At 52.2% G+C, this 27,696-nt stretch overlaps 1 protein-coding gene across 1 annotated transcript in view; it reads right to left on the reverse strand.

Annotated features, from left to right (window-relative positions):
• The window catches only part of PLXNA2 (plexin A2), a gene marked incomplete at its 5' end in the record, with an annotated part of 151,948 nt that overhangs the window by 39,433 nt on the left and 84,819 nt on the right, over nucleotides 1–27,696 (reverse strand). The window contains 7 exons of the mRNA XM_082329984.1: nucleotides 5,808–6,001; nucleotides 6,361–6,457; nucleotides 8,336–8,536; nucleotides 17,593–17,707; nucleotides 21,135–21,231; nucleotides 22,443–22,596; nucleotides 23,657–23,780. Of these exons, the coding sequence (XP_082186110.1) occupies nucleotides 5,808–6,001; nucleotides 6,361–6,457; nucleotides 8,336–8,536; nucleotides 17,593–17,707; nucleotides 21,135–21,231; nucleotides 22,443–22,596; nucleotides 23,657–23,780 (982 nt within the window). The remainder of the gene's footprint in view (nucleotides 1–5,807; nucleotides 6,002–6,360; nucleotides 6,458–8,335; nucleotides 8,537–17,592; nucleotides 17,708–21,134; nucleotides 21,232–22,442; nucleotides 22,597–23,656; nucleotides 23,781–27,696) is intronic.

Here is a 27,696-nt window from a genome sequence, read left to right on the forward strand (position 1 = left end):
GAGAAGATGGTAAGTCACCTTCCAGAAGTTGCCTGCTGCTTTGGAGAACTTTGTTAACTTCTGCCTTGGCTGTTCTCTGAACGTTAATGTCACATTTTATTAGTAAGTTGGCACCTCAAATGACTTACAAATGTTAAAGGGTGAGGTGTGTGCTTTAAAGCTGCCTGTTTATAGCCTGCCTCAGCCATAATCATCTCCGCTTCTATAGACTTTCATTAAGGACAATATCCTCGTCAATTAGGAGTATATATTACAGTAATGTATAGTCACAAAATTTGGACCTAAAAGTCTCAAACAGTTGCCCTGAATCTGCCACCGGTCTGTTGTTGCTCTTGGGTGAGTTACTAATCTTCTCCATGCTACAGCTGTTATTAATAAATAAACACAATTCATAATAATGCAATTTAATTAATTTAATGGATAAATCTTGTTTACGCTTGTTTGTTCCACCCTTGTCTTTGGCAAAAGATTTGAGCTCTTCAAAACCTTTTCCTTACCGTTTCTGGATGGATGGCTGCTTTTCTTTCACCTTCGTAAGAGCTCGCTGTTCCTGAACGTGAGTGGGTTAGGAAGGCAGCAAAACACCAGCCCCGTCACGAGACCACGTCCCGGCAGCCTACTGCACCGTGGGCCGAGCGTGCCCCAGAGCAGCCCCTGTGGGACCCCCTGCACCTTCCAGTGCCACGGGGCTCGTCTCCCCCGATCTCCGCAGGATCCCCTTCCCACCCAATGCTAACGCCATCAGGACACCCCTGCTCCCCACCACTTCCATGGCTCCAAGTGGCCCCCTTCATCTTCCTGCATTTCAGCTCTCGGCTGAAGCCATTTTCCTTCTCCCTTGCTTATGCCTCATAATTTCTTGCTCTCCACCTCTGCTCCCGTTCAAGGTGCTGCTATTGAATTTGGCCACACGTGTTGGGGTTCACGCACCCAGCAGAGCCCGTGAGCTGCACCGTGTGTCAAACCATCACCTCCTCCCCCTGCGTATGCTTTAATTTCTACCTCCCTCTCCCCTCGACCGCACCACTGAGGTTTCCAATTTATTCACTGTACCCTGTCTGTCGTGCTGCTGTTTTCCGTAACTCACACCGCGTAGCATGTCTTGTATCATTTAGCTCCGTGAAGCACTATGTGCCCATAAAAGATGCTACAAAATCAAGTTGTATTGCATTACACCGAGTCCTGAAGGCCTGCACTGGTAATGCTTACATCGCTAGCTGGGAGTCACCTGGACTCGGCAGTTCAGGTACTTGGCAGTTACAACTGTCCTTCGCAGCTCTGGGTTATGTTAAAATGCGTTTGCTGGAGCACTTACACTGCCGGGCTCGTTGTCTCATCACTGTTCAAAAGAAGTCACAGTTTGCCATTTCCCGACCTTACCACAACCAGCGGAGCCAACCGGCCTCACCGAACAAAGCAGAGCCGATTCTGTATTTTGAAAGTGTCCTGACCTGGAAAATCCCCAATATGGAGCTCCACTCGACCTAGATTTTAGTGGCCGCTAATTGAACAGTTTTGAAGTAACTGTGCCATAAAGCAGCCCCAGGGTTAGAACAGATGCATTCAATTAATTACAGCTGGAGAGATTCAGTCAAAATCACAGAAAGAAGATAAGTCTTAAAGGTCCCGTTGCACGGAGCGCTGGCGATCCCTCCGAGCAGCACCCAGCCAGGCAGCACCCCTGGGCCACCCCGTTGTGTTGCAGATGCACGGCCGAGGCATCTCCAGCCAGCCCAGCCCGGGGCCGCTGCCGGCGGCGTGGTCTGCCTCAGCCCAGGGCTGCGGTGGTGCCGGGGAGCTGCTCAGTCTGCGAGCGTGGCTGCAGCGACAGTCCCGACTGCTGGTCTGAGCCAGGCAGGATCAGGAGGAAATATTCCCCGCTTTCGAGAAATATACTGTAATAGAGTTCTGTTTCACTCAGAGGTCTGTGGAGGATCAAAAGAACGTGCAAAGGGCAGCTAAGGAAAAACAAGGCCATTACCAGGAATGTTGCAGTTACTGTTTAGGCACCTGCACCACTGCTGGAAGTTCCCTAGGTTGTTTGCAAAACCGAAGCAGTTTGAACGTCACTGAGATCCGGAGTGGGGTGTGGGAGGCAGGGCCTTTGGTTTCGCTGACCCCCTGAATTATTCTGAGCAGGTCACCTCTCCTCTCTGCATCAGCCTCGCCTTGCGTGAAACAAATAAGCAACCCACCGCCTCTAGTAAAGCAAGTGCCCACTGCTCAGTGAAAGGATTAACGCCAGTGGGAAGCACTGTATTATTCGCAGAAAGGATTCAAATACAGAGATGAAGTGGGGGCTGGCAGGAGCTCAGTTACCCTTCCACGCTGCCCTCGCATCACCTCAGGGATGCGGGTGCACCACCGCATTTCTATTGCTGCTGCTTCTCACTTGAAACCAAGGTGGGGATCCCAGGGATCTCTGAGGTTGGGATCCAAGGGATCCCAGGGATCCAGGAGCCCCAACACAGCGCCAGCACACTTCTCTCCCCAGCCTGCAGAAGACACTGCTATAACGATGCAGGATAAATGTTCTCAGCCTCACATCTTGCCGGTTGCATGGTTCAGCGTTTCTGACAGAAAGCAGTATTTAGCCTCAAGAAGGCGGCTGTGCACGAGGCAGGGAGACCCAGGACTGGCTGAGTCGGCTGGGGCTTTCCTCCCGGAGCTGCAGGCAAGCTGCGAGCCTGAGAGCGCTCTGCTTGGCATCTGTTAGGGTGCAGAGAGAGCGCCCGGCTTGCAAAATAAACAGCATAACCCCTGCCCTCTCCCAAAATGTCATCCACCTTCATTCTCTTTGTCTTTTTTCATCCTGCTCTAAGCTAACTGGATCCCAGCTGATGAGCCCAGCAGGGAACCAGCACATAAGCATTGTCATCCTGGCATGATCCCTCCTTGTCTCTGCCTTAGCTGATAGCACATTCAGAACCTAATTGTTATCTCAGCAGAGCAACTCCATTATTCAGCCTGACACTGCACCCCCTTCAGCTGTTTGTTGCACTGATGTTATATTAATGAGGCCTGCAAATAAATGAACAGGAGATCAGAGTGCCGCTTGTTCGCAAGAAAGCTGATTTTTATTTATTTATTGCTAAGACCACAGACAGCGTGGAAGTTTTACGCTGTTAAAGGGACACTGTCGGTGACAGCTGGGCCTCCCGCTCAGAAAAAGAGCTGCGTATATCCTACTGCTCATGTACTTTTATGACTATTAAAACACAATCTCTTCCTACTAGTCATGCATTCCCCGACAACACTGGCGCCTGGGAGCAAGGCCCTTGACCTCCAGCTTGACAGAAGGAGTGAAACCGGCCAGATGAAGGAAAAGGAGTGGAAACCAGCCCATATTAAAGGCTCTTTTAGTCTGAGCAATCCAGGCTGCAGTGCAAGCCCCGGCATGAGACCAAGCGCTGCTCCCGGTCGAGTCTGTCGATGCCGGTGCTGGCGGGAAGGAGGGAGCCTCACCAGCGCCGGCTTTACCCCTGCCGGGAGCAGGTCGGTCCCAGCGGGGCAGGGTGGTCTCTTCCCCACTCCCAGTGCACAGCTCTGCAGCACTGGACATCGTAAAATGCTACCCAAAATACTGAAAAAAACTCAGATACCAGTAAAAAGGACCCAACAGCAATGCAGGCTGTAAAAGTCTCATGGTCTCCAAGACAATCTCATACACTTCTCTGGAGGGGAAGGGAGATGAGAGAAGTTAACCTGTGCTGTTGAAAGGTTTGGGTTTAGGAATATCGACCCTGCAGGGTTTCTACTGGGGCTTTGCCATTTTCTACAGACCTGACTGCTCAAGAACCTAGCAAAATTCTGTAAGAGATTTTAGCCCTGTACAGCACCCTTCCCATCAGTGGATCCCAAATCACAGGAAAAAGGCCACTAGTTCCCTCTGCTTTCCCCCTTCTTTTTCTACAACAGTGAAAACTGCAAACTTGACTCTCATGAAAAAAAAAAAAAAAAGCAGCTGTGAATCCATAAGGAGAAGGGTGGGAGGTGGAGTTCAAGGAAAAACACCAAACACTGCAAGACCTGTGATAAAATCACAACAGCTCACAGCACCGCAGGGTCAGCTGAGGCCATGGGACAACACAGCCATCCCCCTGAAACCTGTATTTTCTATTGCTGACCCGCACTGTGGAATAAGCCAATCTGCCAACAAAAGCACAGACATTCCCTGCTCAATTCTCTCATCTCCAAATCCACTCAGGGCAATCTCCTGAGACCCAAAACGTCCCCTGGCGAGGCACCCCGCACTTCCCGCTTTGAAGGCTGAGACACAGACCTAGTTATGGAGACAAGAAATCTGTACCAGCAAGGCTCTGCTCTTTTCTCCTTGGACAGAGACCAAAAGTGTTGCTTTCAAGTTGGACAGCGATAAAACACTCGGCGGCAGTGCCGTGCCCGCAGCCAGCCGTGAGAGCCAGCCTGGCAGTGCCTAGATGCAAGCCACTTGGTGGCTGGAGCAGAGTGTTTTTCCCCTTCTCTGCTTAGCTCAAGGAGGGGCAAATAAATAAATCTAACACTTCTTCAACATTACAACTGTCTGAATGGTTTATGATGAAGAAAATCTCAGGCAAAGGCTATTTTGCTTCTTGCATCTTATAGCATAAGCCTTGTGCGAGCAGAACAGCACTCGGATAAGGAAACTTTGGTTTCTGACTACTGGCAGGACAAGGTAAATATCTAAGCAAGCCTTTAAGGCTCATTTTATCTCTCTGTAAAGATAGCTATGACTTGCCAAACCAACCAACCAACCAACCAAGGAAAGGACGGCCTCTCAACATTTCTTAATGCTGTTGCGGCTCTGCACAGTCAGCGCTGCCACCACCTCTGCTCCTCCGCAGCCTCGCAAGCTCCACTCTGCAGTTCACAAAACAGCACACAAGAGAAATACCTGCCCATCAAAGGTATAATGGGGCTGGGCAGAAGGTCTAAGAAAGAAATACCAAAGGCTTGGTAAGGTCCCTGCGGGACGGATGGACCCTCCTCAGCAACATCCTCCTCCAGCAGCCCCAGCCCTGATACAGCACCACCAGCCGCTGCGGTTTCCTCCCCTCCTCTGCAGAAAGGAGGCTGATGCCTTCCCCCCAGGGGTCTGAGCACGAGCCAGTTTAGCTAAGCTGGTGCAGGAACTAACCCGAGTTAAAAGGAAACTTCCACATGTACTGGGGTCCTTACTCAGCTGGCAGAAGTTTGCGCACTGAGAAGCCCTGCTCCTGCCCTGCCAGGCGTTTCTGTAGCCATGAGCATCAGTGCAACAGGCTGCTTCGATCCAACACTGTTTTACACCCATGCGCTCCGCCTTCTGCAGTACAGACACCCACTGAGGGCAAGGGAGGCTTTTTGGGGGAGTTAATTAAGTGAGAAACCAAAATCTTCTTTCATTCCCACCTGATGAGAGTGTCACTCCTAATAGTAACATTAACAGACCAAGTGCAGTTTTACGGGTAAAAACGCTCCTGGGAGACATTTTGCATCCCTCAGTGGTCTGAACAGAAACATTAGAAGCATCAATTATAGACTAATTAGCTCGCTAGTTTAATTAGCATTCCTGCACCAGTCCATAGCGGTCACCCCAATGCTGGTCGCATCCCGGCGAGTGACGGCTGCACGGCGGGGCAGTGGGCTGCACACCCTGGCCGTGTGCCGGCGGATCCGCACATTAACTTCAGAGAAAGTAGCGGAGCGTTTTATTCCCTGTTCTTCAGCGCCGGATGGATGACGGCGGATTTTCAGACACGAGGGAGACAGGCACAAATCCACTTTGGAAGGAGTAAGGAGAAGGGGCCGGAGATGCGCGCTCTTACCTCGGTGATGCGAGGGTTGGAGCACTTGACGTTCCTGCTGGACCAGTCGAGCCAGGGCTGGGCGGAGGGCGCGCCGCAGTGCGGCCGCAGCGTGCACTTGGCCTCGCCGCTGCACCAGCCGCACTCGAACTTGGGGTCGGCTTTCAGGCAGAGCCCGCAGCTCTCGCGCTGGGCTGCGCACTTGTAGAGGTGCACTGCGGGAAGAGGGGACGGGCACTCAGGACAAAGTCAAGAACTGAAATATTCATACGGACTACAGCTGCTCTTGGACTTGGAGCAAAGGCACATGTTGAGCTTCAACTTAATGAGCTGCAGAGTGGACTTACACATGTGGTTTCCAAAGCCAAGGCTATATCAGTGGTGCTCAGTGAGCACCACTATCAGTGGAGCGACCAAGTTGCTCTCACCCACAGCAGGATCCACCGGGACCACGTCGTCTCTGGCTGCAGCCGCAGTGACAGCAGCTAACGCCGCTCAGCCCCAACAGCCACTGCCCAGCCCCCATCACAGCCCTCCTTCCCATGATTTGAAAGCCAGCTCAAGCAGACGTTACCTTTCAGATCCTCTGGGTTGTCAATAACAAAGTTCCCGTTCCAAACCACAGCAAAGTCCACTGCTAGGTTGCTTATGTCCATCCCATCGTAGAGATACTGAAGGAGAAGACCGAGAATGAAATGCTTTGGAGGATCTATCAGAGACACTAACAGGAAAATAATTTTTTTTTTTTTTTTTTTTTTTTAAGAAAATGTGACTGTTCTCTGCTTAAAAACACGTGCTGATGTCTGAACCACCACCACATCTACACTTCATCTCCAGGGTCCTCCTTTGACTCCCTCCTCCTCACCAGGAAGAGATAATTAAATCAGATCTAGTCCTTGTGAGAGGTAATAGATTAATTATTCCACTCACAGTGGTTGCTCTTGTCACTCAGTCTCTAGCTTATCAATACAGCCCCTCCAGTTAATCAGACTGGAAGGACTGCTGCCTTCAGGCTATCTTCTTATACAGTCACCATGCACCCTAGTGTGACTGGGAGCTTAGAAATCACGCTGCACAGCTTTGGCTGATGAAATAGGCATCAGGTGAGAAAAAATAGATGGTGCAGAGAGGTCCTTTCCCAGTTTCTGCTTCAGCCTAGTCTAGGATAGCACTGGCTTGAATTAGTCACCTTCTCGTGGATATCCTGGGGCCGTGGCAGAGGGAACCTGGATGCTTTTGGTGAATTCCCAGTGTATTCCGAAATTCCCATTATCACAATTAGCACTAATGAGGTCTCATTTTGACGCTCTCTTTAAGTCGATCAAGACCTGCTAAAAAGACTTAAAAAGGCGAGCGAACGCTGCCATCCTCTTTGGGATCAGGGAATGATGACTAAACCAAAGCAGACTGCTTTGACTGTCCCCGTGCAACAGTTGCACAGTTTTTACTTACATTTGGTTGTACTGAGTCACCTTGCCTGGGTTTTACTCAGTTGGTGTGAAACTACATCTTCTGTACAAACGATAGAGCTGTGAGTGCAGAATTGCCCTTACATTCTCTACCTACCACTTGCTATTACCCTAACAGGAATAAAAGTGCTTCTCTATGTTTATAAATCGCTTTGAATAGGAAAAGTACTATATAGTATTAATACATTTATTATCCACCAAGCTGCAAGGCCCAAAGACAGCCAGTGATATATAAATATCCAGTGAAATTTTTAAAAATTCAAAACTTCATTAACAATTTAAGACCATCTGCGCTGAATATTAAAGTAGATCCTGTTCTGCTGCCTAAAACAAACGGAATGTGCCCTGTTTGCCCGGGGACCTCTTCGAACGCACGGCGAGGCGGGGCAGGACCACGCTCTTCCCTGCCCGTCCTCCAGCTGAAGCGTGCCACGTGAGCCCCAGCCGTGGCCGCGGCTCGGAGGGTGCCCTTTGGGAAGCCTGCGTTTGCCATGCGTGCTTTGGCGTCCCTCGGTTTCTGCCACGGTGACTTTGAGCGGTCTGGGGTAAGATCCTGCCAGGTCCATTGGCAGGGCTAAGCCCCATCCTACGGCGCAGAGCTATCCTCCCCTGCCAGCTTCTCCCGCAGCAGCATTCGGATCATTTCCCTCTCTCTGCTGCGCGGTGCTCTCTCCCCTGGCACTTCTCCTTTCCCCCTCCTTCCCTGCACCACGCTGCTTTTCAGCATTACTGCATTCATCCAGCTACCGTGACCTGGAATTCGACAGCTCCCCGATAAGGGGTCTGTGATTCGCCTTATCTCCCCGTGTGAATTAGCCTGCCTTAACTCCTTCATCCCGTTCCCTCCTCCTCCTCTCCTTCCCCTCGCTGACCCCCCGCAGTCAGACAGGGAACCGCCAGATAAAGGATCTTCTCTGGGCCAGTATAATGAAACACCTCACGTGCCCACCTGGAATTTGGGATTAGTTAACTCCGGGATTTTCCACTTTCCCCATGGCTGAGCCCACCCGCTTCACAGCCGTTTGGAGCCGACACCCGTTTTGGGCACCTTTTTGCCACCTTCCCCTCCCGGTCCCTCACCGAGCTGTTCTGGCACTGGACGCTGGAGCTGTTGAAGCGCAGGGCAGGCACGCGGTGGATCACGCCCTGGATGCTGAGGACGCACTCGTACCCGCGCTGGCCGGACTGGGGCTGGGGCAGGTTTCTCGCCTTTAGTGTGATGGGTTTCACCTCTCCCACCGGGATCAGGATCTCCTCTGTGGGGAAGAGCTGGGGACAGTCCTGGGGGGCAATAAAAGAGAGGGGGAGGTTACAGCGGTTACGGTGCATCCGCAGGTCTGGCCAGGTCTCCAGCAGCAGGGCTGACGTCCCAGGACATCCTTGGCACGCAGGACCGGCCACTTCTCAGTCCACCCAAGCAGCTGCAGGTTAAGTGTAGAAATAAAGCAAGCCCCATTACAGTCCCCCTGCTCTCGGACTGGTGCTGATTTTCTCACCGCAGTTGCAGAAGAAGGAATACCGCTATTCAGGGAATAAATCGGAGGCATCCTCCCTGCTCTGAGCGTGCCCTGGGTTTTATCTGTGGAGACACAAGCTCTCGCCCTGCCCTCCCGCAGCAGCGGCAGCGCGTTATCAGCTGCTCCAGCTCCGCCTGAGCCCCGCTGCTCCAGGAGGGCGATGGGCTGCTCCCAGCCACACGCTGCGCTCCCTGGGCCCCCTCCTAATCCCATTTTGCTCCTTACACCCCTCGGCCGTGTGATGCTTCAGAGCGAGACTGATCAGCATGGGATGTGCTTCCCTCTCGCTACCAGGTACCGTTCTGCTCTACTTTATCTGAGTAAAATTACACCAGCGTGCCATTAATTTCCGAGGCGACTTTAATTTCTGCTCTATCTGCTCTCACCCTTTACCATTCTCCAGCACCTCTGGCCTTTCTGAAGCGCCCCGCCAGCTCGCCGCAATGCTCCCGCGCTGCTGCTCGCACAGCTTTTTCCTTGGCTGGGGGCTGCCTGGGTGGGACGCACGCCTCCCCCGCCGGGTGGGCAAGGCATCGAGACCTGCGCTGCCCTGTCTGGCTCTAAAGCAACGCTCTTCCCTGCTCTGCGCTTCTGGGAAGCGGAGCATGTCCAAGGACGGGAGGATTTGGTTGCAGTCAGTATCCAGAAGGGTAGGGATGGGATTTTCACAGATGGGATTAAGCACCCTAATCCTGATCCCCCTGGGCCTTCTGAAATTCTGTCTAGTCTGCAAAACTGGCCTTTTCTCTTAGGAACTGTAGCAAAGGGTTTGGCACGTGCAATAAACTCAGAGCCTCCTCCAGCAAACAGCATTTGTAAAGGTCTTACGGCTTTCAAAAAGTGGCCGTCCTTGGATCTGAGGAGCTAATACTGAGGAGGCATCTCTCACAGAGGAGGGAGGCTGAAACAAAAGCTAATTAATTTGTGTACAACTGTATCTCAGTACGTATCAGCGGGGTGGATGCTGGGCTGTGACCAGGAGTGCCGCATGCCCCTTCATGCATGGTGAAAGCAGCAAAATTCTCAACAAGCGACAGCACCTGCAGATCTCCTGCCGCTGGGTGTTCATGGAGAGACCGTCCGGGGAGGAGGAAGGCCAGCCCAGAAGATGCCAAATGAGCTCCGATGCCCTTTGGATCCGAGACGTCGGTTCTTTGCCTTCTTCACAGCACCCTTTGGGCTTCAAAACCTTAAACCTCCAACTCTTCTGGACACAGTCCCTTCAGGCACCCTAAGCCTTTTTACATTAGCCTAGAAACAGCAAACCCGGGCTGCCAGCCTGCCCAGGGACCCCGCCAGCCCCACGGGCAGGAGGAAGGTGACGTCCCAGCCGAGCTCAGCGATTCAAACAACGGGCAGTAGCTCCCGCTGCAGACCAAGGGCTTTCTGCACCTCTGGATTGCAATCGGGACCTGCTCCAGGAATGCATTTCTCTGAGACAAATGCAAATTCAGAAGTATGTTACAGCTAGAGCCTTACAGTACAATCCATCACCCTGCCAGCCCAGAGCAAAGGCATTTCGGGAGACAACCAGAAAAAGCGAGGGATGCTGAGCTCCGGGAGTGGGGAGTCTGGAGGAGGCAGGGGGGGCTGACACAAAACGACACAAAACAGCACAAAACCATTTCACTTCAGGCCTTTCTTGATTAGGAACTGAAGCCTCTTGCATGAAAGAGGAGATGGAACAGGTCCTGCTCCTGCAACACCAGGCCGGAGGCTAGCCGGCAACCGCCAGCAGAGCTGCAAACGCACCCTCCTGCAGCACCAGGCCAGCGGGAGGGGAGCTTTACCAGCCACTGCGGGAATGAAATGGATGCCTCCCTGACCCCCAAAGGCTTCCAAAACTGACCTAAGGGCATTAAATAAAGGTGATGTTAGATAAAGAGTGGCACTTCATCCTTGATGGTCATTTTATATCAAATTAAGGCTCAGGAGTTCTCGGCTAGAGGCGGTGAAACATGAGCAAGGATAGTTCCTCAGTTCCTGAAAACAGCCTGATTTTTGAGTGTACAAAATACCATGAAAGTGGAAGCAGTCTGTTAAATTTTCCATTGAAAACCATGTGAAAATATTTCAAACATCTGTGTGATGGCAATAAAGAAGCAAAGAGTCAAATGCTGCTGCCTCCAAAACTATATCTTCTGAAAACTAAGCACAGCAATTAAAACATTAAGTACAGAGAAGTGTGATTTGTTTCTACTTCTGCCACTATCTGGCCAAAATAATTCAATTGTAAATTAATAGCAAGTTTTAATATTGCAGTAGCTCAAGACTTTGCTATGCAAGATGCTGTATGCAAAATAAAAGGAAACTCTCCCTGCAAACATCTCTCTAGCAATGAGCAGATCTCCAGTTCCCCACAAGCACAAACTACACGTCTAAACGATACTCTGAGATGAAGTGCAAAAAAAAAGACCTATCAGTGCCTGGCAATTGTATGACATTCCTCCCATAAGATCTCAACATCCTAAACATTATCTCTTCATAACACACTGGGAGATACAGTTTTTCCTCAATTTATATACCGGGAACTGCGACACGCAGAGACAAGGGCTCTGACCGTCAGAAGTATTTACATTCTGGTTAGCTCTAATTTGCTTTGATCTGATGGAACTAGGTACCTAAGTACCTGTAAGGATCTGACACTAAATGATTAATCCCAAGCTAAAGTAGAAGTTTTAGAAAAAAACGGACTGACGTCTCCCTTCCCTCTGCCAAATCCCAGACTGGCATCCCAAGCCCTTTGCCACCCTGCCTAGCAATTAAAGTAAATCATCCGGACGGCAATGCAGCGAGAGCCGTCCTCCCCTGCCAGGACTGCGTACCAGGGAGAAAATCCCCGTCTCTCCCTAATGACCGCTAAGCAGGCCGAGCCGCGCTCCCGCCCCAGCTCACAGCCAGGCTGATGGGCTGCTGGCTCGCTACTGGCTCAGGCAAGCTGTAAATGAGAAACAGATGCTACCCCAGTTTGGAGAAGCCAGTAGCTTAAACTGCTGCCTCATAAACATTTTTAGTAGCACTTTTCCTTATATATTTTTTATTTTATTTCTAACAGGGACTTTCACGGATTAACAGCCAAGAGAGATTTTAAACTCCAATGGCCGGAAAGCGGGCTGTGCTGGGAAGGAAAGAAAAACCCTTTTCTGCAGGGGAGCGGGTTTGCAGGCTGGAAGGGAATGCCACCACGAAGCTCGGCTCTGAGGTTCCCGCAGACCCTGGTATCACGGATCCAACCCCCAGCTCAGCCTTTACACTACCACCAGCAGCTCCTCAGATCCATGGCGTTTTCCATCCAACTGCCAGCTCTTCCGAGCTGACTTCGCATGCACGTTCCTTCCTCCTCGTTATGCACCGCGCGCCTGTACCATCCTCTACTCGAGATCTGGCTGCATTTAAGGTTTTGCATTTAACCTCAAAGTCATATCGAGGACCAACGGGAGACAAATGGCTCCACTCCAGAGAGGTCCCCAGCCCTGTGGAAAGCCCATGTTTGGGAGGAAAGGTATTCGGGAGCTGCAGAATCTTTTATCACATTATGATTGAAAACAAAAAATCTCCAACCACATCACCGGTGGGAGAACCTCAGTGCACAGTCCTGAAAATAATGAATATGTTATGGACCATTATCCTTCCTGGCCACTGCCTTTCGTGAGACGACTGTTAAGGAAAAGCTTCTTCCTTTAGAGACATGGGAGAGGACTTACAGTTTCAAATCTGCTCTGTAGTGCTGAAAATGCTGGTAGCAAAAACTGTTCTGCTGTCACTAGAGATGAGTAGGACATAATAGATTTTTTTTTCCTTTGGTTTCAGTGGGAGAAAAATGTCACATTGGGATTCTGCTGAAAAAAGGCATGCAGCCTGTGAGTGCACGCCACTCGGGGAAACACTGAGAAAGGCAGCCCCTCTGTGCTGGCTGACAGCTACAGTGATCACACTAATAAGGGGATATACATTGTGGGATGGAGGGATATGTAGGAAGATGCCACACTACTGAAAGCCCAGGGCACTCGTGGGGAGCCTCACTGCTGCTGGCAGTTGCTGCGGAATTTATCAGGTGCGTGAGAGAAGCCACAAAAGCTGCAGGAGCTCGCGGAGGGCGCGGGGCTTGCTCAGACGCCGCGCACGTTGCAGAAGGGCTGCTGGGGCCCCCCGCTTCCCTGTTTGTGCCATTTCCCATCCAGACTCATCGTTCAGCTTTCAGGTCTTCTTTTAATTTGTTTTTTAAATTGCTGCCGCAGCGATGTACGCGCACGTCCCTGCACCCACAGGCCTTCCCACGGAGCGTGGGCGAGCGGGTACGGGTCCCACGAGGGTGCTGCTGCAGCAGCACCTCGGTCCCACGCTGCGCACACGGAGTTGAAGGGGGGCGATGCCATCCGAAAGCTCGCCTGGCAGGTTGGTTTGTCCATTCACCACCTTTTCTACCTGCTACCTGATCTAAAAGCCAGTGCTAACATCAATTATGTTCTTAGAGGTATAGCGTTAGCTTTAACAACGTCTCTGTCAATGTTTATTCACTTTATAGGAATTTTGTGATGAACTGGGAAGCGGTGGGCAGCACCAGTCCTGCTGCTGGGATCGGAGCTGTGTGGCTGTGGCAAAGGTCCCCTCGTGGTGGTAAATAATGAGACCGTCCCTGGTTCGCAGGGCTCAGGTCCAGGTAGGCGATTCCGCACTTCATGCTAGTGCCAGAAGAGCCGAGCATCCCGAAAATACAGACTAAAAGGGAGAACTGCAGCCAGTGGAATATACAATTTGTTTCATAATCAGTTTACTCTGTTTTTTAATTCATGAGAAGTAAATCCTGCAGTGGGTTAGAAAGGCCATTATTGCCTCCTCTCGCTAAACAAACACACGCTGAATCCTCTCATTATCCTTCTTGACTTCTGTACAGCAGAACAAACACAAATCAGAAGATCTGCTGGAGAAAGACAAGACTCCGACGCATGAGTGGCACAGACTCTCGGGGAATATTCTGCGTATCATCGCACACAACTTACAAAGACATTTCATGCTTCTCCAACACTTTTTAGCCTTAAAGACTCCAAGGTCTATAAATACCTTAAAGACCCGCGATACGCATCTGTCTCTGGAGTAGAACAGGGCACCCATGGTTATTATTTGTGTTTAGCAGAGCAGTTTTAGTAGGTCAAATCTTCTTGCTCTTATTTGGAAAAAAATGCCTAGGAATGGCAGGCATTTCTTTTGCCCATGGGATTTATCTCAAATGGAAGAAAATATAATGTTTTCGTATTTTTCATCTTAAAAAAAAACCCTCCACAAATGTTAACTTGCTACACACATTTTAAAGTTTTAAAGTTTTTAAATATAAACGAATCTGGCACATGAATGTAAACCCCTGGCTCACAGTTGCGTTCCCAATGATATAAATTACAGTCCCCATCACTCATGGAAACACATTATTCTTCATTTACGTTACTGGAAAGGAGAGCAGACCTTGCTCCTTAGAAACCAAACATGAAAAGAAAGGCAACCGAAGCGAGACTTTGCTCGCTGGTAAATTCCTACCCAGTGCCCTTTTGTCCTGAGCTCCGTGCTGCACGCGCGTGCTGTAACCCGGGTCTTTGCCATTAATCTATGCAGCACTGTGATATTTACAGCCATGCGAAACACGGAAGGCTGGAGAGCCTATTTCCCTCCCATAAACAACCCTTTTCGTACCAGAGGTGAGGACAGGAGCAATTCCCTCGAGCACGGCCCGCTTACAGGCGGGAACATCTCCCTCCGGCTCCCCGCAGCGCTCCCATCCCCTGCAGCCCTGCGGAGCACTTTCCTGCTCTCAAAAGAGCTGGGTTTACCCCACATCAGAAACTTCCCACCAGATGGAGGACATCAAGAACAGCCAGCTCTGGCCTGGAAGACATCTCTGCTTTAAAGGCTGTGAAGGGTTCTTCACGACGACTCCAAACCAAGCATGCTTTGCACATTTTCACTTTTGCAAATACAACAGCACGATGCAAAACAGAGATCTGACACTCAAGGTGCAACATTTCTCACTCGCTAGCCCCTGACAAAGCACCAGCCCATCTTCGGAGGCTGTCCTCTGCATCACCCGCGTCTACCACCGAGCTCTGCCCTTAGATGTTAGTAAACAATTCCTGTTGACAGGGCAGGCGGAGAGACAGAAAAAGCTTGTTCTCTCCGCTGCATTTTCATGGAAAGCAGGGCAAAAAGGCAGCATTGAGCGCGGTCAATACAGCCAGAAGATTGCAAGGAGCAAGTGCACAGCTCATGAAGAAGGGCTTTCTTTCCCCCATCACCTCGTAAAGTGACTGAGGCTTTGAGCTCTTTTCCCTTCTCAAGACAGACGACTCCTAGGAGCATCAAAGGGAGTTGGTTACACATCCAGTCCCACTGGGACACAAATTCGGATGGACCAGGAGTAAAAGGGAATATTCAAGATATTTTCTCTTGAATTAAATATAAAGGCACAAGAAAACTTCCAACTCCGTGTGAACACGCGTGCAAATCTTATGTGAGAAGAGGCACAGGGGACTGAAAGTAGGGCAGCACGCGCCGGCGCTGCTCCCTCTGTGGTGCGGGCACTGCCACGGTAGCACCGCAGCACCGGTAGCACCGCAGCACCGGTAGCACCGCTCCGGCTCCAAACACAGCCGACACTCTGCTAGGAAGCGAGCGATGTTGGGAAGCACAAACATTTTGCTACTACATCAGGCCATGACACAATGAGAACATTGTGATCTGAATTGTTTTAAGAGAGGAAACTCTTTATAAGGAATTTATTTCACGTCTTCTGTTAGCCAGAGCGAAATGCCCATAATAAAGGCGTCAGCGCTGCACTGTGTACGGAAGTGGCAATTCATTTGCCTTAAATAAGCAAACAAATTAGTTTTTGGCGACTGGTTTTGCTTGTGTGTTCAGAGGTCTGGAGAAGTCATGACGAACGGTGGAGCATGTGTACCGTTATCATCCGCCCTTATCAAAAGTTATCACCAGGAAAGTGTTAGACACCACATAGCATCCCCTGGTAAGAAACAACCTCTACAAGAAGAAGATGACAGAGGAAGTTCTTTGGAGATGCGACAGTCCTGTGATCCCAGCAGGAACTGGCAGAGATACCAACTCCTCCACTCGCTCCCTCTGTGTGATCTCAGGCAAGTCCTGTGCGTTCCCAGGAGAAAAATGGAGATAATGGGATTGTCCTACTTTACCAGAGACTTGTCAAACACTTCTGAGATCATGGGGTTGAAGACCTATAAAACTGAGAACTACAATTGCAAAGCCTGGGAAGACAGTGATGCTTTGAGCATGGAGAAAAACCTCCACATCACTCGAGAGAAGGAAAAGCAAAGGCTTTTGCTTTCTCTTGTTATGTTGAAAGGAAGTTTCTTGACTTTGAACTGGACTGAGAAAGCTTTTGGTTTGTCCCCAGGGTGGATGCTTCTCCTTGGGCATCTTTGCCACACGGGGCAGCTCTTTGAAGCCGCTGCGTGAGCTCCCCTTCCCGTCCCTCGCAGGTGGCAGGAGGCAGCGCCGGCTCCCCGTAGCGCCGTCCATCCCCTGGCTCTTGCAGATTCCCACCGAGGTATGTACACATGCAGTTCATTAACGTTTTTTGCCTTGTGTCTATGGGCCTCCTGGCAGCATTTTAACCAGAAAGGCCCATGAGTTGTTTAAGTTTCAAGTTTATTACTGGTTTAGCAACAGCCTGGCAGCTTCAGCCACTACTTTTTAGGCTCAGTGTTTTACTCTACTGACCAATCTCTCCTGCTTTTCCGTATCTCCATTACTCACTGAAGGGTTTGTCTTGATGCTGGCTTATCTTACTCTCCTTTCTTTTTCTAATACTTGTGTATGTCCTCACTGCTGCCTTTCCCACTTTCTAAGACACTCAGGATTTTCAAGCACCTTTTAAAGCCTTTTTTTAACTTGCAGCTTTAGGACCCGCACCCATTTCAGGTGCCACAAAGCTACATGTAGGAGCAGTAAGGGCAAAGACCAGGACCCCACCAGCATCAGAGGCTGCATCTGCTCTGTACTTGGTGAACCTGAAGCAGACAGCAGCATGGGAATCCGACAAGACGACGAGTGCAGAAGCCCCAGACCAAGGGGTTAGTGGTTACCTTTGATCAGGAACTTGTGCTAACAAACTCCTTTCCTCCATGGATCCCTGCCTCGGGACATACAGAAGATCTGGCAGAGCCGTTAATGGGCTATGCCTCCTTCAAACTGTTAAAAGCATTTTTGGACTTGAGCCCCACACCTTTTATTAACTGCTAAGACAGATAGCTCCTGCTCCACAGTGCTGGAACCTGAATCAATCCTCTTTTCCAACGTCTGGGGCTGTTCATGTCTGTAATTCCCTTCTTAATCAGTTTACAGTCAGGCTCCCGCCATAAATTTCAGACCTGCCAACACAACCCACTGGATGAGTCCCACCAAGAGCTCTGCATCCGACTTGTTGCTTGCTGTCGGGCAAACCCCTGCACGCCTCGTATGTTAAGCGGAGTTGCTGAAATGCACTGGTCTTGGAGAAGTCTTTGAGACCCCTGAAGGAAAGCACTGCAGCAACTACAGCTATTACTGAACCTCAGCATTCTCACATATCAGAGGTGGGATCAGCTTTGGCGTTCAGGTCAAGACACATCGTTTTTGCTAAACTGATGCCTTCTTGCTACGCTCCTTTAAAGCTGTATCTGCACTTTTCGATGCCAGCCAAGAGAGGAGCCCTGACCCATGGAAAGTTGAAAAACCTCAGCTAAGCATTGGTTATGCTAACTGTGCCATAGAAACGCAAAGAAGAGCGCGCTCAGGAGTACTGAAACCCCAGTCTGGTACCTCAGAGACGTTGATCCGTCCCTCCTGAAAGGAGCACGTGGTGGGGTCGTGGGTGCAGAGGTTCCGGTACTTGCACCAGTGGCAGCGGAAAGCGCTGTTCACACAAGACAGGCACCTGGGGGGGGAAAGGAGGAGTTAGGGAGGAGGTTATCACCTTGGGAGGTCTATACAGTAATAGGCAGGCCTAGCCAGCAGTCCAGGCTCAGGATCCTTCATGGGAAAATAATTTCTTTGGAGGGATGTTTTGATACAACAAAAGTAACAAACAGGTTTGACAGTTTGTCTTCATTCAGTAATAAAATACAAGCTGGGATTTACTGCACATCATTGCATTGGTGTAAAATAAAGCACAATATTGCACAGGCACCAGACGATTTTTAATTTCTAGAAAGTGGAAAACAAGGCAAGCCTGGAAAAACTGGATCAGTTGTTTTACAAGTCAGGAATGCTTCAAGTCAACGGTAACACTTCTGCTTGGCCTTGGAGTGCAAAGAGTCCAGCAAGTGCTTTTGATTCATGTTGGAAGAAATTAACTGTTTATGAAATGTTTTTGAAAGAACGCAGACCCCTTTCAGACGTGGGGTGGCCCAGCTGCCAGCGAACTGGCTGGGTGGTTTTTATTGCACACTAACTGGCTGCCAGTTAGATGCACGGTCCATGACAGCTGCTAATATTTGCAGTAACCACCTCCTCCTTCTCTGAGGCCAACCCCCCGTGCCACGTGGCAGCGTTTTGGTGACCGTCTGCTGGCATAAGCATAAGCTGTGCCCATAGGATTCAGCCCTGCGTCGTAACCTGCGGCTCCAGAGACCGGGGTGCTGCCTGCAGCGGGCAGTGCCCGGGGCAGGGATGCGCTGCAGCGAGCCCGGGGTCGGTGCAAACAGAAGAGCATCAGCAGGGAAGCGGGAGCATGGCCTCAGGTAGGAAATGGGAACACGAGGAAAGCAGGTCTCCGGGCAGGGCCCCTCTCGCCAGCTGGGCAGAGGTGCCCGGGCAATGCCTCTCGCAGGCTGCTGCCACGAGAACGTGTGCTTTAATAATGCAATTGTATTTTCCTTCTGATGCATTCCTAGTGACCTTAATAGCTAAGGAAGCTTATTCTAATCATGTGTATGCAAATCTGGGGAAGAATATCAAATGCTGCAAGCTTATTTAATTACTCATTTGTTTGACCCATTTCTGTCTCCATTTCAGTCTGCAGCACCTCTCCCTCCCACCCACCCTCACCTGGCCTGGCCCTGGCCTCCGGTTTTCCCCTCTGGTGCCGGTGGAGCTCTCTGCTTCCCCCAGCACCGCTGGGGCCGAGGGAGGAGGACCTCTCTGAGCACCCAGGCTGACGGCTTGGTTCGGCACCTCTCACCGTACCGTGGCTTTCTGGCTGCTGCTTTCAGCTTGAGCAGGGCGAGGGGCTGCCGGCAGGATCCTGAGCTCTCAGAGACTTATACCAGGTCACCACCTTTGCTCTTTCATCCCGATCCAGCTTTCTTAAGGACCACTGTCTCTCTTTTGCTTCAGAAAGTGCATCTCTCCACTTCGTCTGCTCCTTATTAAAAGGGACTTAACACAGAAGCCACCATCACGTTCCCTGACCCACCTGCAGCTCCCTCAGGACACAGGAATTCATGCACCTGAGTGCTGAGCCATCTCAGCCCGTGGGTTCACAGCAGCTGGATCCAGGACCGGAGGTTTCACAGAACCAGTCTGCAAGAGCAGCATGTTCCTGTCCGGCCCCAAACCCCTCCTGCCCCTCTTAGCCTAATGCCAGCTCCAAGGGGGACGCGCCTCATGCACCACAGCCACTTCTCCTGCTTCCGTGCAGCCACAAAGGGCACGGCTGCTCCCCTGCTCTCTCTCGACGCCCTCACCGTTGCAATCAAGAGTCTCAGGATCACTAGGTCTCTCTTCTCTGCTGGCTGAGACCCGTATCCCTTTCTCCTTTTGCATGCTGTGATTCATTCCTGCCAGGCTGGCTCTTGCCCTTGTTGAACTCGCTGATAACGTGTCCGGTATGATGTAAGTGCTGCAGAATTTACCACTGTATTAGCACTTTATCTCCAAACAGGAGCTGGTAGAAAGGCATGGTCAGATGAAGCCAAATGACAGGCCAGAAAAGATGCATTGCCTCTCCTGATTCAAACCTCCGCTCCTAAGTGAAAACAGGGGTCCCCGTGATGCCATCCCTCACGCAAATTCAAAAACATGAGAATGCAGAGGAACCGCTGGAAGGACTGCAAGTGCTTGCAGCTGGAGGGGAGGCTGGTGCGGCACAGCCTGACTGAGGGACAAGGACATAAGGACAGAGCTGTGCACGAGGGGTGGCACGACAGGAGGCAGGGATCACTGGGGTAATGGATACAGACCGCCATGAGAGGCAGCACAGGGGGACTGAAGGACTCGCAGGGCTCCTTTCATCCCGGTACCTCTGCTCTGTGCTATGGCTCAAAACAAAATTAAAAAAAAATTGAATACATGCCTAGAAAAACTGCAGACCAGCCAAGCGCATCAGTGCACACAACCCTCTCCCAAGCGCAGCAGGGAAGGCCCCGTAGCTTGAGGCTTCAAATCCAGTGCAGAAAGATTGGAGTGACCCCGTGCTGACACTTCTTGACTCCCACCAGCAAGCTGGAGCAGCAAATCACGCTCCCGGAGCAGAGCTGGCAGCCGACCCTGCCGCCCAGCCCCCCGGGTCAGGCCTGCCTTTTCCTATCCGACTTCGGGCAGGTCCTGCCCACGTGTCATTTTGGTGCTTTGGGGCTTGCTGTGTTCCCAGAGAGAAATCTATGAACGCTTCACGTCTGTAAACGGCTTTTTAAAGCCAGCCACCTGCGGGCCGCCTTTCAGCGGCAGATGTGCCCATGGGGGAGATGTTTCCACGATGCTCAGCAGAACTGAGCACCCCAGCCCTCCGCGGAGCAGCCCACCGCGCCTGCCGCATGCCTGGGCTGCCGGACCGGGCTCTCAGGGCTGCTCTGCCCGACTCCAGGGAGCTCCAGCTGCCAGTGCTCTCGCTTACCCCATCTAAACCACAACTGCTGTCCTCAGACCCCAGGGCTGGAGACTTCCAGGTCAGTCCCTGCCACCGTCTCCTCCAGAGGCCGTGCCCTCCTCTGTCACCCCGTGGAGCATCCTCACAGCAGCCAGCACCCTTCTCTCCTGGCCGGTGCAGCGTGGAAGGGCTCTGCCTCCTCCGGCTGCCTGCAGCCCACCTCCCCGACCCTCTGCTCTGCCTTCACCAGCTGCCTGTGAAGATGCATCCAAGTTCACAGTTGCAGGATCATGCAGCTTGGGGGCACCAGCAGGTTAAGGTTTTTTCAGGCTCACTCCGCCTGTGTCTCACAAGGCAGAGAAAGCTACACACGCACCCAGAGAAGTTCAGAGAATGCAGGGACTGGCGGGCTCCCCTTCTACCACACGTGTCTGCTGGCTGAACCGAGCAGCGTGATAACCCCCCGGCTGGTCCCAGAGCCCAGCATCCGTTTCCCAGCCCTTTCTCTTTTTAGCCAGTGTTTGGCTCTGCTCAGGGACGGGGAGGGAGCACTCACAGCTGGTGGGCACTGCAGTTGTAGAACTTGAACTCCGTGCTGACGAACGTCCTCCTCGTCTCCCGCGACTTCAGCTGTAGCACCACGCCAAACCAGTCTGGGGAGGCAAACCAGAGCCCGTCAGTCCCGCCAGCCGTAACGAAGGAAGCAACAGCAGAAGTGGGGGCACCCGCTCCCCGCCTGCCAGCGTGCTGAGCCATCTGCTTCTGGGGTAGAAGGTGGAAATCAGGCTGCTTTCGTCTCCCTGCTCCCCTAGGCGTTGGGCCCCCAACGCAGTGAGTCTGCAGCAGTTCCCCAAGCTGGGGGCTGAGCAATCCCCCGGGCCGGACCCTGCCCTCAAGCACCCTAGGGTGCCAGGCTGGCTGTCTCCAGCAATGCCTCCAAACCAAATCAGGCTTGATGGCAAAATGCATTGGAGACGCGGGGTCTGAATGCTGCCTTGGGTCACAGTTGAAATGAGTGTGGGATCTCATCCCATTCCCTAAAGTATTCTGTCTCCAGTATAAAAACACTAATTCAGTCTGCTCTGAGAAGCAGCCCAAGACTAGAATAGGAGACAATGCTGGAAACAAGGGCATTAGTGAAGCTCTTTAGGAGCCTCAGCACTGGATTAATTAAGAGCAGATTGCTCTTCCAGAGCTGCTGTGGGTAAGTCTCCGCTAGCCCTACTACCACGGCGGCTCTCGGCCCCCAGTGTTCACCAAGTCTCAAGCTCCATATAATGCCTTAGAAATACAAAGATATCAGCAGGGAAGCACAGCTGACACCTGGAAGGATGCCAAGGAGAAAATGAGTTTTAAGCAAGTAGCATTTTGGTTATGGGAAGACAAAATATGACAGCAGTGACATTAATGAAGAAACAACCCAAAGATCAAGACCGAAAAACAGAAACTGCATCCACCTACTCGTGGGTGCTGAGCCAGGCCGAGGGGAGGGCTCCTGCTTTCCAGATCCACTGGTGTGGCAAGGCTGCAAGCCCCGTCCCACTCATGAGCCACCCCGGGGGGCACAGACGGCTCCTGCAGCCCCAAGTCCTGTCTTGGAAGCTGTCTGGCAGCACAGGGAGGGTGTAAGGACAGGGCAGGCACATGGCGCTGCCTGCTCCCAGCCTATCTTGCCCTGTGCGGGATGCATTTCTTAAGGACGAAGCATATTTAGCTCCCTGGGTTTAATGGTCTTTGACAGGAGCATGGCTTTCTCCAGCAGCAGCCCCAAAGGGTCTGCTCCAGCCAGCGGACACTTCCAAACCTACGCCATACTTTCTGGTGGCACAGATGTTGTGTTGCTGTCCAGAATTCAGTTACTTACCCTGATCCACAGGTATGGCAGGAACATCTTTTGCTGCTGGCGAAACACAGACGACCCGGCTGCCCGAAACCTGCCCTTCCACCTCCGTCAGGTTCCCGAAGAGGCAGGTGACCCCAGCCGTCAGGTCTGGAGCATCGCTCACCAGCAGGCTGAGCTGCAGCCGGGGAGAGGAGAGGCAGAGGGGAAACAAAACACAGGCATCAACCTGCTGGCAGGCAGAGCTGCCCGAGTTTTCTTCGTATTCTCATTACCTGCCGTTTTCCCATTCAATACTGACCCCCTTAAATTACCCGTCCACCCACGGGAGGTGGCCAGCTGCCCTTTCACGGGAAGCGGAGGTGGAAAAAGAAAGCCAAGGATGCAGATTCTTTACCGATACAAAAATGCCTTGCTGAGCCATTGGGTACTGCAGTTCAGGAGAGGCGGCAATGGCAGCTTTTTGTCCCCCTGGCTGCTCTACAGAAGCATTACCACCCTCAATGCCTGCGTCAGGAACCTGTGACAGCAGCAGCAGCGCGTTACCTCTCATGCACGAGAGCAGCAGCGACTGCCCCAACAACCCTCTGCACACATTGTAGCTCCAACGACCTCCCTGCGCCGCGACCGCCCCACTGCATGCACGGGAGAGCCAGCCCTGCCCCGGGCACGCGTGGCCATCAGAAATGAGCAAGTCCCTACTGACCCCATCACAAATGGGGACTGTCCCCATGGCAAACGGGTGCCTGAAGGGGTGAGTGCCCTCCCAACAGCCCCACGCCATTTCGACACGAGTGCCGGCGGGCAGGCAGGAGCAGCCGCCCCGGTGGGGAGCGGGAAGGGGCTGCAGCAAGGCCAGCTGCCGCGGGGTGCTGGGGGGCTCGGAGAGCAACAGCTGGGATGCTTCAGCGAGCCAGGCCTGAGCACAGCTCACAGATGAGGTTTTTGGGAAACAAAGCCTTGCCTTTCAACAGCTAATGAAACCGGACCAAGAGAAATGTGAGCTGAGGCCCAAGGGGAAGGGGAATTTGTTTCTGCCATCCCCACCCCCTTCTTCTCCGGCTCGGATGACCCCTTTCCTCCCCAGTCCCTCTGCGAGCCTGACTTCATGAGAAAACATTCATGCCGATGGGAAGGGAGAAAGGCTGGAGAATGGACTGTTCACTGCGAACCTGAAAAGTGCTGGAAGTGCCTCTCACCAACAGGTCTATCCCGCCCCGCTTGCCGGCAGCACCTACCGGGAGGCTGTGCTCGGAGACGGAGATGCTGCTGGGCTGCACGGTGACGCTCATGCACTGGCTGATGCTGCCTGCAAATCGGTAGGGCTCGTCTGCTCGCTCGCAGCTGTCCCTCGGGGAGCACCTGCCACACACCAGCACACATCAGAGCACAGAAGGCACCTGGGGAAGATGTCAAACAGCACAAGGTGCTACAGCTGACCAGGGGCGAGCTAAACAGGAGGGCAGAGCCTCGGCCAGGGGAAGGGGGTGTCAGCAGCAGGACTGGGGGTGATGCTCTGCACCGGGACCAAGTATCGGCACAAACTCCAGGTTAGGACCAAAGGGCGCTGAAAAATAATCTGTGATCAGAGGAAAGGCAAACCACAAGTATCTCAGGAGCAATTCCCAGTCCTGCCTGCACTGGGACACAATCCAGACCTGCTAAGCCCTGTGTGCCAGTGGTGACAGCGGGTGCTCTGGGTGCGGGGTGAGCCAGGCACCCTGCCACCGCTCGGCCGGGGCTCCTGCAAGCCATAAATTCATAATCTGCACAGAAACTAAACCATAAAGCAATAACAGGCAGTAACAAGATGATGCCTTCATTCTAGTTAAAACAAACCCACATAGTTCGTTAATTGTCTCCTCCTGGAGCTGAGGAGCGCGGCAGGGCCAGGAACGGGACTTTGCGGCAGCTGCCGGCTGTGCTTTGGCCGGTTTTCACGCCTTGGGCTCCCAGCTCTCTCCCATTCCTGCCATCAGGAACGCAAGCCTCCCAGCATGCCAAAGTGAGCAGGACTGCTCCTAGCATGCCGTGTGCCCCAGGATGGCTCCTTATCCCTGTTTTTCTATCGCAGGTGTCCTTGGAGTCAAGTGAAGTTAAGTTGCTTCCAGCAGGTAGAGGAGCGTCCACCGGGAAACCAAGGAAGAATTATCAGTGTTTCAAACCAGATATCGGAGACTGCGGCACAGCACTGGCATCCCTCGGTGATTTTCTATCTTATGTCATTTGGGGAAAATCCTTTTCTTCCAGCCCCCCTCCCTGGGAGCAGGCGACATATTGGCCTTTTGGTATTAATGGTCTTAATAAGCTATCAGCAAACTTTATCACCTTTCACTCATTGCTGATCTTGGACCCTATATTTCAAATGGTGGCACAAAGGTCAGAGGGTCGAGATGCTGTCATCAGCCCCACGTGCCACCAGCGAGCTCCCTTCTGGCAGCCACTTGAGTGTATATGTTACTTGAATGAACAAGGTGCTGCTGTCCAGCTGCCTGTTCTCCTGGTTCCCTGCGGAGCGGCTCGGCGGTCCCAGACACGCACGCGTGCATCAGCAGAAACACCTCCTGCCCACGCAGAGCCTGACTTTTGCCACGCACACCTCGCTCGGAGTGGCCTGGCAAAACCAGGGCTTCCCGCTCTGAAACAGTGGGCCGCCATCCTCCCTGCGAGGCCATTTGATTTTGATTAAGAAAAGCGGAGTTTACACTTTCCCTTTCCAAACCACCCGTGTGATCCTCAGCAAACACTCTTGCTGTTCTCCTCACCCTCTTGGGTTTTTTTTTCCTTTTTTTTTTTGGAGTATAATGGAGCTAAATATGAATGCTGCCAAAGGAAGAATTATTGAGGTTTAAGTGAATCTGTAAGATAGCTTTAAAGTGAGCTCTTGACTGGAGCCTTTATCTCATTGACTCGCTGGAATGGCTCTTTTTTATCATACTATTTATGGCAACAGCCCTAACAGAGATAAATAGGTCTGTAGACAATAACACACTTACAGAGAGCAGCGCATGGAAGTCTTGCAGGCTTCAAATCCCACTGGGCTGAAGAGCCTCTTTAACAATCTCCTTGAGGCCTCTGCTTGCTCCCAGAGAGCGCTCTTTCCAGAAGAGGAGGAACAGAAGAGCCTTCTCTCACATGGAGAGGGTGAGCTTGCACGGCGAGCAACCCCCCGGCCGGGAGGACACAGCAGAGGCGCGGGCAGGGACGGGCCGCTCCGCCATCCCACTGCAGCTCCAGGGACCCCTGGGTGAGCAGAGGAGCTCTGCAGAAGGACGAGCGCCTTTCCCTTCCTGCTGGTTTTTAAGCACCTTCTCAAATGTCCTGCGTCCAGGATTCCTCAACGCCCGGTGCAAGGCGTGTGCTGCCCACGGCCACCACCTCACCAAGCACCTCTTTTAGGGCAGGAGTTACCGGTCTGCTTCGGTGCCTGCGCCCAGCCCGCGGCCGGCTGCCTCCTGCGTCCAGGTCCATGGCTGGAGCTACCCCGGTCAGCCTGCGCTGCCAGCATGACCGACTCCTGCTTCCAGAGCTCACCGATTTAATGCCCGCAGATAGCTCATTCACGAGCATCGCTGCTATCCCTACCCCAAAATTCTAGGTATGCACACGCGTATGCAAGCTCCCCACTGTGCAACAGAGCCTGAAGCCCTGACTCAGGCCTCTAAGAGACAATAACACATAACGAGCACACAAGGAAAGCTTTATGTAATATTGGATAATGAAAGCTTATCCCAGGACAACTCAGATTCTTTTACTCTTCCTTTATTATTCCTCTCTGGTGGCGGTGTGGAAGGCAGGACACACTGCCTGATGCCACCTGGAATGGGGTGGTGGTCCGGCCGTCTATCTCACATCCGTACCTGTTCAGACATCCAACACATCATTTAAAAATCCTATTTTTTTTTCTGGCTCCCTGATAGCTCAGTACCTGCATGTCCGTGCTCTCAGCTGAGCCTCTGGCAACGGCAAAGGTGGCTGCCGAGCGCTGAGAGAGGAGCTGCCTTACGGCGCTGGCCTGCCCTGCTCCTCCGCAGGGCGCAGCTCTTGCACAGAGATTCCCGGAGCTGCCCGGGGGTCTCAGTACCCCCAGGGCACAGACCCCAAATCCGAGGAGCAAAACCCCACGACAAGCAGTGGGGAGAAACAACTGGATTTCAATCCCCAGCAGACTCGGTGCTGATGTTCACCACAGCCACGCTTGCTTGGGTGGCCAGCCACTCTCTTGCTCTTTCAAGGACGAAAACGTCTCCTCTTCTGCCCCTCACCCTTTTTACCAGCCCTCAGAAAACACAGCGCGAGCATCTCGCCCCCTGACCCGCACCCCTTCCACTGAGCAAGGAGCAGCTGGTCCGTCTGGCAGGAGGGACATGTAAGAATTAGAGGAGAGAGATGACAAATTAAATACAAACACTCCAGTGCTCGGGGCCTCCAAACAAATATGACAGAGGCTTCAGGAACAGTAAGATAGACTCAATTATTTACAGCTTAAGACGAAAGCTAAAAAATGATCATTGCTCCAAGCAGGCCAGGGAAGTGCAGACGCTCAAAGACAGGGTTGAGAAATATCATCAGGGAAGAAACTCTTATTGGGAATAGGTAAATGCCGAAACGTCACGGCCAAAAGGGCAGAGGAAACGACACTTTTCTCTCCTCTTGACATTGAGGGTTTTCTCTCTGCAAAATGAAGATAACAACCTTTACCTGCTTCCCAGGTGGTTTATGGAGATTCAGTTCATTAGCATTAGGAAAGCACTCGGTGATCCTTGCAGAGGAGCTGCTGTACGAGCCTGAGGAGCAACACCGAACACACCCGCCTCCAGACACTCGATGCAGCCGTCCCGTCCTGCTGCACCGCTCAGCAGCACCAGGCACTAACAGGCCACCGTCCCCAGGTGAGCGGGTGCTCTCGTACCCCTGCAGCTGGTTCCTGGGAGCACCTACAGACCTGCAGCTCAGGCCAGACGCTGGGTAGAGCACGTCCCCTTTCCTCGCTGCCTTGTCCCCTCACTATCAAAAGGCTGCGGTGGCTTTTGTCCCAGCTGCTGGGAAGGCACACGGGGATGGCTGCCCCGAGGGAAGAGCCAAAGGGACGGGAATCATCAGGGATGGAAATCACTGCCTTCTGACAAAGTCGCTGTGACAGTAAAGACTTTTGGACACAACTGCACATATGGTGGCTTAGCTGTAGGGCTGGACAGGCTTGTCTGAAAGGAAAAAAACTAAACAAAAAAAAAAATAAAATGCCCAGAGCGCCTGTGCCCCATGTTGCCGTGCTGCT

Source organism: Platalea leucorodia, assembly GCF_965183815.1.
Source record: "Platalea leucorodia genome assembly, chromosome: 19".
Classification (NCBI taxonomy): domain Eukaryota; kingdom Metazoa; phylum Chordata; class Aves; order Pelecaniformes; family Threskiornithidae; genus Platalea; species Platalea leucorodia.